This window comes from Elaeis guineensis, chromosome 1, assembly GCF_000442705.2.
Source record: "Elaeis guineensis isolate ETL-2024a chromosome 1, EG11, whole genome shotgun sequence".
Classification (NCBI taxonomy): Eukaryota; Viridiplantae; Streptophyta; class Magnoliopsida; order Arecales; family Arecaceae; genus Elaeis; species Elaeis guineensis.
In genome coordinates this window covers 95,066,795-95,079,992 of record NC_025993.2, presented here as the reverse complement: position 1 = coordinate 95,079,992, position 13,198 = coordinate 95,066,795, and the positions used below count along the sequence as shown (strand labels likewise).

The 13,198-nt window shown below is 40.1% G+C and overlaps 1 protein-coding gene across 2 annotated transcripts; it reads right to left on the bottom strand.

The window, feature by feature from the left end:
• Positions 1-4,852: 4,852 nt before the first annotated feature.
• On the bottom strand, positions 4,853-9,448 carry LOC105031987 (E3 ubiquitin-protein ligase GW2). 2 transcript variants are annotated; one of them, XM_010906305.4, is made up of 8 exons: positions 9,138-9,448; positions 8,981-9,032; positions 8,830-8,875; positions 7,173-7,254; positions 6,933-7,050; positions 6,749-6,848; positions 5,516-5,582; positions 4,853-5,371 (listed from the first exon to the last, which is right to left on the bottom strand). In XM_010906305.4, the coding sequence occupies exons 1-8, from the start codon at positions 9,336-9,338 to the stop codon at positions 5,234-5,236; spliced, it is 804 nt and encodes a 267-aa protein (XP_010904607.1). In that variant the 5' UTR covers positions 9,339-9,448; the 3' UTR covers positions 4,853-5,233. The 2 variants fall into 2 exon arrangements, with proteins under 2 accessions (XP_010904607.1, XP_073106898.1); XM_073250797.1 differs by having other exon boundaries at positions 4,853-5,363.
• Between the last annotated feature and the right edge of the window lie 3,750 nt (positions 9,449-13,198).

Sequence of the window (13,198 nt, the reverse complement as noted above, 5' to 3'; positions counted from 1 at the left end):
AAGAATATCGTACAACTTGTTTTAATAGTGATGATTGTTTATCCTTAAGTGACTTCATAGATTCTAATGAGGAGAATAATGAGCTATTTGAGGAATATATTGATAATTTAGTAGTTCATATCGATGTTTAGCGTCCTCAGGAGAGAGTTACAAAAAAAGAGATGGTTAGAAAAAAGCCTAAATTTGATGAAAGTGATGAGCTGAGAAGCATTGGTGGGGAAGATGATAGCTTTAGGTTCTCAGAATTTAATAAGAATATGAATTTCTCTAAGCCTATTGATTTGAAGGTGAAAATGCTATTTGCTTCATTCCATATATTTAGGAAGGTTTTAAAGTAGTATGCAAAACAACAAAAGTTTGACCATATATTTAAGTACAAAGAAAAATCTAGAGTCATAGATCTGTGCAAGAAGGATCTCACTCTCTAGATTCCTATTTTTTTAGATTAATTTATCGATGAGCTCTCTCGTACATGGTGAGAATGGAGGATTATACCACTAAAAAAATCTACATCCTCTTTTTTCATGCAATTAGAAAATTGAAGATAAATGTGAGCAATAGGAGATGAAAAATCAATGAGAAATTAGAAAGTCCATTACCTCACAAATAGAACAATCAAAGAATCTCTATCTAAGATTAACCGTGGTCCATAATATCCTTAGAGGTGCCCTCAACCCACAGTCACAATAGATAATGCAAATTTGCTAGAAGAACCATGACTACTGCTAGTACCTGAAACCATTATGCTCTAGGTTTCCTTCTCTCTCTTCACTCTATCTTCCTTTCTACCCCTTTGCTCTATATTCTTCTTTCTCCATCTACTCTATCGTCCTCCTTTTTTAGTCTATCATCTTCTTTACTATGTCCAATAAGACACAAAGATTTAGTAAAAAAGGAAAGCAAGAGGAGAGAAGACAGTCACATGAGAGCCACGTAACTATTCTTTCCCTCCCTTTCAATTTGCACCAAAACATGAGAGCTTTTAGGAAGGACATTTATGAAATTTTATAAAAATTAAACTATCAAGTGATTCGTATATGATAATGTTCTCTAATGGAGACAAATGGCTGGCCACTTTGCAATGATTTTAAAGTTTTAGAGTCTAATTAACATAGTTTAAATTTTTAAGATCTAATTCAAACCTAGAGAGGTTAGCAGCTAAACTATAACCAACCTAATTCCAATCAGTTCTCAATTTTTAGAATACTAACCAAACTGATTAATGTTGGACTAATCCAACCCAACCCAATCAAGATCAAGTTGGTTGGTTATCCAAACTATTTGAAAACTAGCGAATAAAGTATTGATTTGCTAAAAAAGTATATTACAAGCAATTAAATAGCAACAAATTTCATATCCAAGTTATTACAGATTTACTTTTAATACCAAAATGTTAAGAGCTAATTTGCAAAATTATTTAGTAAAAAGTGGACAAAGTAGAGTGATTATCGCCCACATATTTAACTAATACGTATAACAACAATATCTTAAGGAGTAACAATAGAGTCGTCTGAAACATCAAGTTAACATTTTTAGCATATTTAAAAACCAGTGCTCTAATCTCTTTTTATATAAACTTAATTACTTCCGGATACTATCCTTAATAATAGGGATGGCAATAGGTTAGGTATGGATCTAATCAGCCTATGCCTACATCTACCTTGCAATTAAAAATATCATACTTATACTCATCCCATATCCACCTCAAATCAAGTCAAATACATATAAATAATATAAAATTATTATAATTTTGAAAAAAAAGATATACATTAAAATTATTTTGAATTAGGTTCAAGGCAAGGTATACCATTATCTATACATAACTCAACTTGCTTTGGATATTTTTTCTACAATCCATATCTACTTTGAATTTTAATTGAGTTGGATAAAACCTACCTCTGATTGAGTCGGATCAGACATCCGATGGGTCGGCTAAGATTGTCATTCCTACTCATTAACTTTAACTAGGTTTATAGTGGTACTACTTATGGATCTTGACATTTAGAAATGCTTTTGTAGGAGAAAAGAGAAAAAAAGATGCATAAATACTTACATACATGTTTAAAGAAAAAAAAGTGGCATATTATGATCGTTGAAGAGTTCATCATATACAATGCACGTACACCAACCATAATGAACTTCTCAAAATCAAGCCTAATATATGAAGATATTAATAAATATCAAAATTCAAAAAATTTAGCCAACATATCAATATATACCTATTAAATCGGTAATCCAGATTATTTTTTTGGTAAATTGGGACAAATATACTATTATATTTAAATACATCCATTGGAATAAAAGAAAATAAGATTTTCAAAAATAAGATGGAAGATCAGCTATAAAATTCCACAAGATAGTTCCTGGATGATTGGCTATATAAGATTCTAATTTAGCTCTTTTATAAATATGAAATGCTTCAAAAGAAAGTAAATTACATGCCATCCACTAACAATCTTGTAGAAAAGGATGAAACTAGACTTTGTAGAAGGTGAATCTAATAGCCATCTGATGATTGTAATTCGAATCTCCTTTTAAATAAATATGTGAAGCCTTCAATATCTGCGTAGTGTGCGTTAGCCTCTTCCAAGCCGCACATAATTTAGTCTTTGAAACTATTGCATCAAAAAGTGTGACACCACTAGGATTTTTTATTATAAAATCTGCTCCACCAAAAGTATCTTTCTCTTGTACGCTCTTAGGAAAATAAATAACCTAATATTTCAAATTTTCTTAAGAATACATCCGAATAACATCTAAAGAGTGCTTTCCTAAAAGGAAGGTAATTCTAAAAGGAAGTTTATTTTTGCCCTTTCATAGATTTTTGCATGGAGGAAAATAACTTTTTTCTAAAATAATATTTTTCTAAAAGAAAGTTATTTTTTCTATGGTATATTCTATGATATTTCCTTCCCATCTTTTTTTCGATTTGATAGTTTAGTTATAACAGATTTGTTTGGTTCACAGACATAACATATTTAGATACTTTTAACATATCTAGATAATTTTTGTTTTACAATTTTTTAGATATTAAATAAGTCTTCTATATTTTTTTAAATTTTTCTAAATTTTGAAGAAAGGTTGATTTTTTTTCTCTTCTTTCTATTTAATAAGTATAAGAGATATAAGTATAAATATGGATATACCAATATCCAATCTATTTTCAGCCCTATTCTAATCTAAAACAATGCAGCCCATTTGCACCCTTGCTCCAGCTTTATAGGTCTAATTTATGTGCTAGTTCTTGATAACATGATAGTTTGCTATGGCTACACGCTAGTCTACTTTCAGCTTCACGATGCACTAGAATCACTGAGTAATGAATGTTAATGCATTGTGTTCAAGCCAACACCCAATTAGTAGTACTGTTCAGTATTGCATGCTAAAAAAATTGATGCATAGTACCACCAAGATTGAGAAATTCTTTGTACACTGCCCGTGGTATAGAAAATCCGAAGTGGAGTGCACCACTTCGTCTGATTGGGCCACATAGCTATCACGTTTTAACGTGCATTTAATGTCCGCAGTTTTATTTTTTTGTTTAAAATTTTGAATGATGAAAATACTCTTTTTCTTCTGAAAAAATTATGATATCCTATGCTGATATTATGACATTTTGCATTGAAATTATGACTTTCTGCATAAGATGTCATAATTTTTTTACAGAATGTCAACAAGAGAGAAGGACATTTTCATCATTGAAAAATTTTATATAAATTTTTCAATGACGAAAATACTCTTACTAAAATTATGATATTCTGTGAAAAATTTTGGCATCCTATGTAGAAAATCATAATTTCAACGTAGGATATCATAATATCAACACAAGATGTCATAATTTTTTTGAAAGGTAAGAGGCATTTTCGTCATTCAAAATTTCAAACGAAAAAGTAGAACTACGGACATTAAATACGAGTTAGAAAGCGATGGTTATGTGGTCCAATCGAATGAGACAGTACGCTCCACGTCGGATTTTCTACACCACAGGTGGTGTACAAAGAATTTCGCCACCAAGACCTAATTTGCACTTGCATGGATAGCCCACATTGAGGGCAAGGCAAGCTAGGGTTGAATGCTAGTTTGGTCTCCGGCACCTTGATCTACACCCTAATCATTCTTCTTTCATTTAATAATACTGAAGGGAAGCATTTGCTTCTTCCAATTTCTCCTCAAAAAAGAAAAAAAAAAAAAAAAAGAAGGATCTATGCCCTAATCTAGTCATTTGAAAACCATAATCTTGTCCAATAACTCTTCATCAGGATGTACATGATGATACAAATTGCAGTGATGCACGTACCGCCGACTAGAATCTAACCTTCATTCATTGGGCAGGGAACTTCTAGTGGCTCGACCCAGGCCACCGGGCATTGGTTAGAGGCTGAGTGCCCATGGGCACCAAAAGCTTCCAATCTAATGACAAGTTCTTGCACATTAATATCATACAAGATAACCAGCAACTTACAAGATACAATTGTTTGATTTTCACACTTTGATGGCAGGTCTCTGTTGGTAGTTTACTTGTATTATTTATATCGACCGATTGCCCTCATTCCTATGTTAAAATTCTGGAGAGGCTCTTTAACCTTCTTCCAACAAAAGTTCTAGATTTAATCTCTGAGCTTTTCTTCTTTGACTAATGTAGAAACCAAGCGAACATCGACAGAAAGACTAAGACTTCTTGGGTGGAAATTGCACCTTGTCACAATGAGATGAATTTTGACAGACTTCAAAGACATTACTGATTACTTCTCACAAAGTTTATGTAATGATTAAATATGAATAAAAAAACACACCTGATCCCTTTACATCATCTATGGATAATTATTTCTCACAATGCAAACATTCAGCTCGATGAAGAGAGAAGACAAATCTGAATATAAAATTCAAGACAGGAGAAAGAAGAAAGATACAGAAATATTAAGTATTCGACCATTCGCTAAAATATCTGTTCAAATATGGTTGGACCTGAAATCTGAGAACAGTTCCCTGCCATGTCATCTAGATGAAGTATGTGCCCATGATATGCGCCAGACGTGGAAGATATACTGCTTGACCTCTAGACCCAGCATCAATATGCACTGCTATAATGCCTCCACCCAAATCAAAAGAATTAAGCAAACACTCTGATGGGTCTGAATTGTTCTGATTTCTTTCACAATCTGATTCACAAATATGTTGCTGCAGAATACCCTGTTTGACTACTGTCAACTGTGACTCCCTCAGCCAAGGAATCTCAGTAAGAGAACTCTACTTGATCAGTAGATAATAAACAACTCATAGTAGTATCTGTCTCTTGTATTCCACCATCAAGTCCAACTATAGCATTTGATCCTGAAGTTTGATTGGTCCTACTTGGATGAAATCTGGAATCCTGCCCCAGCGTAGCATGAAAATCAAATTCTAGATATCGCAAACTTTTTGTCTCCAATGCAAACATACAATTACGGTCTGTATGATATGCGAGATTTCAACAAAACAAAGGGCTTAACATAGACAAAGCAAGCACGCAGTTCACCTGAAGAGATTGCCATATAGCTTCCATCACCATGATTTCCTCAAGATCCATACCCAATTCTTCATGCCTGGAGCATAAGAAGTCCTTTAATCAAGATATTTTCTGTGTAAACTATGAGCTTAGAAACATTTAAATATCTACTCTGTTCAATTTAAGTAAAAATTGAGGATAGATAGAATCGCATAGAACTGCTGAAATGTCTCATCCAACTTGAAATTTCTTTTCATTTTTTTCATTTGACAACTTTTATGTGTGTGTGTGTATAGATGGGTCGGGATCAAATTACATCAAGTGTAACTCTGAATTAAATGATGGGGTCCCCATATCAACGATCTAATTCATTGGATGTGATTTGCTATCTTTAAATTGCTCACACACCAAAAATGATATGCTTTGAAAACCTGCAGCCATGCATCAAATGGTCTATTGTTTCACATTATAAATTGTCTAATTTTTTACCATTTGATGCATAAGCTAGAGGTCTCCAAATCATATGATTTTTGGTTGGCAAACAGTTTAGTAGTAAATCACATCCAAAAGCTCGATATATCAATGTGGGATCCCCATTATCTTATTCAAAAAAAGGTGTAACTCTATAAAAGTTACACCTAAACTCCATAAAAGTTACACCAGGTGTAACTTGAACCTAACACCACAAACACACACACACACAAGTATGAACAATTATACCATGTTTGAAGCAAATGAACACCTAAAAGAAATACAGAACAAACAATCCAGCATTTAAAGCCCGAGAACCTGAAATTAGTTTCTAGAAGCATAATATTGATGAGGATGACCTCTTGAGAAATAATTATGTACTTGGTGACATTTTAATTGTCTAAAAAATTACATTGCAAAATGAAATATGCGACGCTCATATCCAAAGCACTAGCCCCAAAAGGCTTTGGGGCTATGACATTAAGACCCAGAGATGATAAATCAGATGTGCTCAAATTTCTGGCTTGCAAATTCCCATGTTACTACTTTCTGCAGAAAAATTTGAAGTAGCAGAACATGTTCTGAATCAGTTTCTTCTCTTGAATGATTTTTGTTAACAACAGTATGATTTAAACAGTATGCAATCCCATTTGATTTTTCAACCTGACAGATTTTCAAGATATGTTGTCCATAATGTTAAGAGACAGCTGTCTCCATGCACCCTTTTTTTTTTTTTAGATGTCAATAGTGAAAGTCACAGAAAATAATCAATACTATGTAGATTCTTTAAACCTTCTGCAAGCATTTGGAGCAGAGGAAGTATCCCCATCAAAGCTTTCTTGCGTTAAGGAGCTGCATCCTAGATCTGATGTGACTCTACCATAATCTGGTCCTACAAATAATACAGAAAAATATAAAACCACAAGAAAACATGAAACAACCATGTCATAATCAACCCAGACAGGAGCATAATCACCACTAGATGGTCCCCCCACTTCCAAGAGAGAACAAGTTTGATCTGCGGGCATAACTTGAACCGCATTTTGAGATTCACAATGCATCCTTATTTTTGCCTCAATAATCTTCTGCTCTTCCTGCATGACCACAAAAGGAGACAGAGCTGTAGTAAGAAGGAACTCATCTGCTACACCAAGAAAATAAACTATAAATGTCAACTACAAATGATCAAAGAACCAAGCATAATTAAGAACCATACGGCTAGTTCAAGGGCTTTCTCTTCCATGGTTCTGGCACCACGATACTCAACTCCATAGTAGGCAGTTTTGCAGAATGGGCAGCTTAGACGGTTAAGTACTTAAACAATAAGTTCATTACGTTGTCAAGAAAGCAAACATATAATTCTGAAAACCAGTATTGATATTGCCATTCCCAAAAGAGGCACCATTGCTGCCTTCTAAAACATCATTGACTAAAAGGTCTTAACACAGGTCTGAGAGCCAAAAAAAGAAAAAAGAAAAAAAGTGGGAGAAATGGATGCTCCAATCAAGAAAGGGAGTTATCCTAGCTACCAGTGTCCTTTCAAGTTCACAACAGACCCCTCTCTTGTCAAGAGATACCTTAGGAACTACTACCAACTCTCGACACAAAGTTGATAACCAAATGTGAATCTCAATTTTATTTTTTTTTTAATATACCATGATCTACAAAGCCAACAGAATATAAATAGAATAAGACCTGTTGGCAAATTGATATTCCAATCACGGTTGACACTGACCAAAACTAGAATTCTCCATTTGGCTATTTCAGTAGAGTTATTTAGCTTTTAGTTTAAACTTAACTTCAACCAGCAAGTTTGTCATATCATATAAGTCTGCTTAATGGATCAGGAAATGACCTAGTAAACCCTTGTATTTTTTTTGGACAGAACCTAGAAAGCCTTATCATATCATCATTCTTGAGCCTATGAGATAGAGATTGACTGATTAGAGAGTTGTCACAATATCGAAAAAATTCTATTATATGATATCGTTAGACATCAATGTCAAAGATGAATGAATCACTTTAAGAACATCATATTCCAAAATCCTAATAGAGTAGTACGTTAACTGATCCTTTGGGACAGTTTAAACAACTGATACATAAAGATGAATTATCCACTAGACCTTTGCTGCTTTCAACTACCTCAACTTCCTCAACTTCCTCAATATATATTACAGGCACTGTCAAAAACTACCAAAGAGAACTCATCAGCCAGATAGGCTGTCTTTGTTTTTCCTTTTTTTTTATTTTTTATTTTTTTCCCTGGACAGAAGTTGCAAAATTCTGTCCGCAAATTGGGCTTCGCTGCTTATATATGCTTATCTATTATCAGTTGCTCCCAACCAGAGTATCCATGTTGCAATGGTTTATAACCAGATGACTTCCATCAGAAACTATGATATGATGATAATTTCTCAGCAACATGCACTCTCCCAATATACGGTGGTAATATAAAACAGACGGAAGAACGGAAATCATTTATAAACAAAAAAAAAAAAATTGAAAGAAGAGAAACATAATGGACAACCAATGAAACAGCAGCCCACATATTGACTTCTACATTAGCAGCAACCTCACTAATGGAAACAAGAACACAAAACTGACATCAGTTTTATCACATCCTTCAAAAAGAAATTAGCTGCTGTAGTGCAATTACATTGTAATCACCACCCCAAACAACAGAATAGAACTAAATATTGGTTTCCTTTATCAATTCTATTTCTCTTGAAAAATCTAAAAATTCAAATAAACAGCAGTAAGTCCAGAAGGATAGCATAAATGTGAAGCAATCAGAAAGAACAAGACATCATTTCGAAAAAAAACAAAGAACAAAACAACAACAACATAATATTAGGGGAAAAAATTGAGGATACAGCACTGGGCGGGTGAAATCAGACGGTTTCATCTGCAAAAAACACTCTGCAAATTACGGAAAAACTTCAAACTCCTTCTCAAAGTGGTAAAAAGAATGACAAACTAAAATATATATAATGCATATTTTCAAACAAAATTAAATGAACCCACCCGTACAAATTCCTTTCGAGCAACACCTGGACCGATTTAAGCTCGGAAAATACTATGACGGAAAAAAAAGGAAGAAAATTTCTAGTCAGAATTCAGAAAATTAGACAAAAATGAATAAATTTGAAGAAAGGTCCGATTTTTTTAGGTGGAGACATACAAAGTAGCAGATGGGACACTCCTCGAAGTCACCGAGGTCAGGATCATCGAGGGCGTCGAAGCAGGGGGCGAGCTTGTGGGATAGAATGAGCTTGCGAAGCTTCTTGTAGTCCACGTCGGAGGGCTGCCGGACCAGCCGCTGCGGCCGCGTGAGCCGCTCCTCCACCGGCCTTCGACGGCTGCGGCACATCCGGTTCCCCATCTCCGATCGCCCCTCCTTCTCATCAAAGGTTAGGGTTATGCTCGCGAAGAAGAGAGCGGGGAAGGGGGAGAGGACTAAAGTTGGCGCCTTTTTAACTCGAGGAGGGAAAGAAAAAGGAGGAAAGAAGCAGAGCTCGCAAGCAAGGATGAACAGAACAGTGAGCGATGAGGAGAAATGCCATTGGGCCTTTATAGAATTACGATAATGCCAATGGGCCTAATAAGAATAACAAATATTTCACCTAATCAAAATAATATTGTTTTGACCCAAGAAACCCTAGCTTCATTGAGTAGACTTACATATTAGTTAGTGGGTAGAGATTGCCCCGAGTCTTGAAATTGATCTCAAGTTGAGCCTTGAAAAATTTAGAACTTGTCCGACATCATTTTCTATATATAAAAGTAAAATTACAAAATTAAAATAAAAAAAATTATATAGTACTATTATTCTTATTTTCTACTTCATAAAATTTTTTATTATTTTATAAATTAAAATATAAAATATTTATTTTTAATATTTTTAAAAATAAAATATTTTTTTTAACCACTATTGTCGTAATTATTGTCGTTATCATCATCGCATTACTGTTACTATCATCGTTACTTTTACTATAACATCAATGCCTCCACCATCCCTACTCTTGCCATTATCATCATCTCTATCATAGCATTGATACCTTCACTTCCATTGCCACCATCACCTTCATCATACCACTACCATTGTGGTCACCACCTCTATCATACCACCTGTTGGGGAATACCCACCGACCGATGGCCAGAGGGACCGACCGACCGACGGACGGAGGGATCGACCGATCGATCGATGGCCGGAGGGACCGACCGACGGTCGGAGCGACCGACCGACGGGCGCCATCACCGGCCAATTAACGGCCTACAACTGACTGAGGATGTATCGGTCGGGCATGCTTTTCCCGACCGACTGAACCTAGAAGTCTGATGGCCGACTCACGCAAGGCTCGCCGACCAACGGCGGGGCCCAACGCCACTCAGCTGGCCACCGACCTAGGGTCGGTCGACTCCTCCGATCGTCGTACAGCCGCTAGAGCTTGTCAGTCCTGACAGCCGCATGCGACACGGCCATCTGGGGGCATTGTCCCGCCGAGGGCATTGTCAACCCTGGTGATTTGACAGCCCCACGGCGACATGACACTTTCACGGCGACTCTGACAGTCTACAGTGAGTTGACAATTCCTCACTTGTCCGCGCCATTAATGATGGCGCCATACCGTGCTCCACTATATAAATCGGGGAAGGCAACAGTGCAATCGATCGGCTCCCCCCACTTCTCGACTCCAAAATCACAGGCTCACTCCTCTCTCTCTCTCTCTCGATCGAGCTCTCTGTCTTCATCTCACTGTTGCCCAGTCACCTCTCTGACTTGACCGTCGAAGGGTCCCCGCCGGAGCCGCCTCCGGTCAGTGTGGACTTCTCGTTTTTGCAGGTGCGCGTTCCCCGGCGATCGGGCGACGAGGCGATTGGCGTCAACAGATTGGCACGCCAGGTAGGGGGGACAGCATGACAAAGACAAGAGCCCAACGATCGAGGGTCACCGGGTCGGCGAGGTGCTCTTCCCGTCGGGAGGAGGCCTCCCCGCCACCGTCGGCGGCGGAGCCCAGCTCTCCACGCCCCGCAGTGACCACGGAGGCGCAGATCGCGGCCATCGTACGGCAGATGACCGTACTGACGGACGCAGTCAAGAGCCTCCAGCAACAACCGGCGGCCCGTACGATGCCCTCCAGGAGCAGCCGCCGACGACCGCACCGATCCCCGTCGCCTCTGCGCAAGCGCCCTCAACAGTGCTCCCATGGAGAAGAGGAGGAGCGGCCCTGGCGTGATGACCGACGGTCCCGGCAGCCCTCTCCTTCCCCGCTGGAACGGGCAAGGAAGGAGAAACAACCGCGCACGCCGTCGGCATCCCTCTCGGAATCTTCCGGAGACTCCACTCCCGGGGTCTCCCAGCATCGACGAGCGGACGACTACGAGCGCCGGTTCGAGGAAATCGACCGCCGGCTCGCGCAGCTGCAGATGGACGGCCAGAAATCTTCGAATGATGTCGACTTCCAGACCGCCCAGCCTCTCTCCCGACTAGTTCTCGACGAACCGATTCTCAGTCGGTTCAAGATGCCATACGTGGAGCCATACGACGGCTCCACCGACCCGATCGACCACCTTGAGAGCTACAAAGCTCTCATGACGATCCAAGGGGCAACCGACGCTCTTTTTTGCATCGGCTTCCCCGCCACACTCCGCAAGACTGCCATGACCTGGTACTCCGGTCTTCGATCGGGAAGTATCCACTCCTTCGGGCAGCTCGAGCACTCGTTTGTGGCCCACTTCAGCACCAGCCGGAAGCCACCGCGAACGTCGGACAGCCTTTTCTCCCTCAAACAGGGAGAAAATGAGGCGCTCCGACACTTCGTGGTGCGATTCAACACGGCCACGCTTGAGGTCCGGGACCTCAACGAAGACATGGCTATCTCAGCCATGAAGCGGGGGTTGAGGGCGTCCCGATTCACCTACTCTCTGGACAAGACCCTCCCCCGAACATACGCCGAACTGCTGGAGCGCGCGTACAAGTACATGCGCGCGGATGAAGGAGTTTCCGACCGACGCTTGGCCGAACCCAGAGGCCCGATGGAGAAGCGGAGGAAGGGTCGGGAACCCGCCGAACCCAGCAGGCCCCCGATCGATAGTCGGGTCTCGCCACCCCGACGAATCCAAAAGTCACCCCAGGTATGATTCCTACACTCCTCTCTCCGCTCCTCGTGCACAGATTCTAATGGAGATCGAGGGGGAAGAATACCTGCGACGGCCTCCGCCTCTGAAGGCAAAAGGCCTCGACCGTCGGAAGTACTGTCGGTTCCACCGGGGCCACGGCCACAATACCGAGCAATGTATCCAGCTTAAGGATGAGATCGAAGCTCTCATCCGTCGGCGGTATCTCGGTAAATTTCGAAGAAACCCGCCGACTCAACCTGTGGCCGACCGACGGCCCTCTAACGACTGAAGACTCTGGAAGGGAAACCCATTCTCCGAACATGGAACGCCGACAACCTGAAGCTGTATCACCAATAAACTTTGTACTTGTTCATTGGGAATGCGAATCCAGTTAGAAATCTCGGAGTTTATCTCTTCGACGGACGATCAGCGCTCGCCAAGGTCGAGCCCCGACGTGCCAACTCGGACTTAGTATCCGTGCGAAATCAACGGCTCCATAATCGACGATACATCGGACTCTTGCGAGGACCGATATATCTATATTGACGGGAGTTGACACTCCTTCGACGATCGACGACACATCGGACTCTTGCGAGGACCGATATATTTATATTGATGGGAGTTGACACTCCTTCGACGGTCGACGACACATCGGACTCTTGCGAGGACCGATATATTTATATTGACGGGAGTTGACACTCCTTCGACGGTCGACGACACATCGGACTCTTGCGAGGACCGATATATTTATATCGACGGGAGTTGACACTCCTTCGACGGTCGACGACACATCGGACTCTTGCGAGGACCGATATATCTATATTGACGGGAGTTGACACTCCTTCGACGATCGACGATACATCGGACTCTCACGAGGGCCGATACGTCTATATTGACGGGAGTTGACACTCCTCCTACGGTCGAACTTTCGGGCCAGACCATCGGCTAACATGCCGATCGAGCCCCGACCAAAGAAAGACGGAATGCCTGCGCGACCGACGTCGCGACTCCCGACCGAGCTACGGCCGGTCGAAGGATATTCGGCTTGCCACCGTCTATCGCACAAAGCGACCACTGTCGCATTCATGACTCGCCGACCAGGCTACGGTCGGCCGGACGATA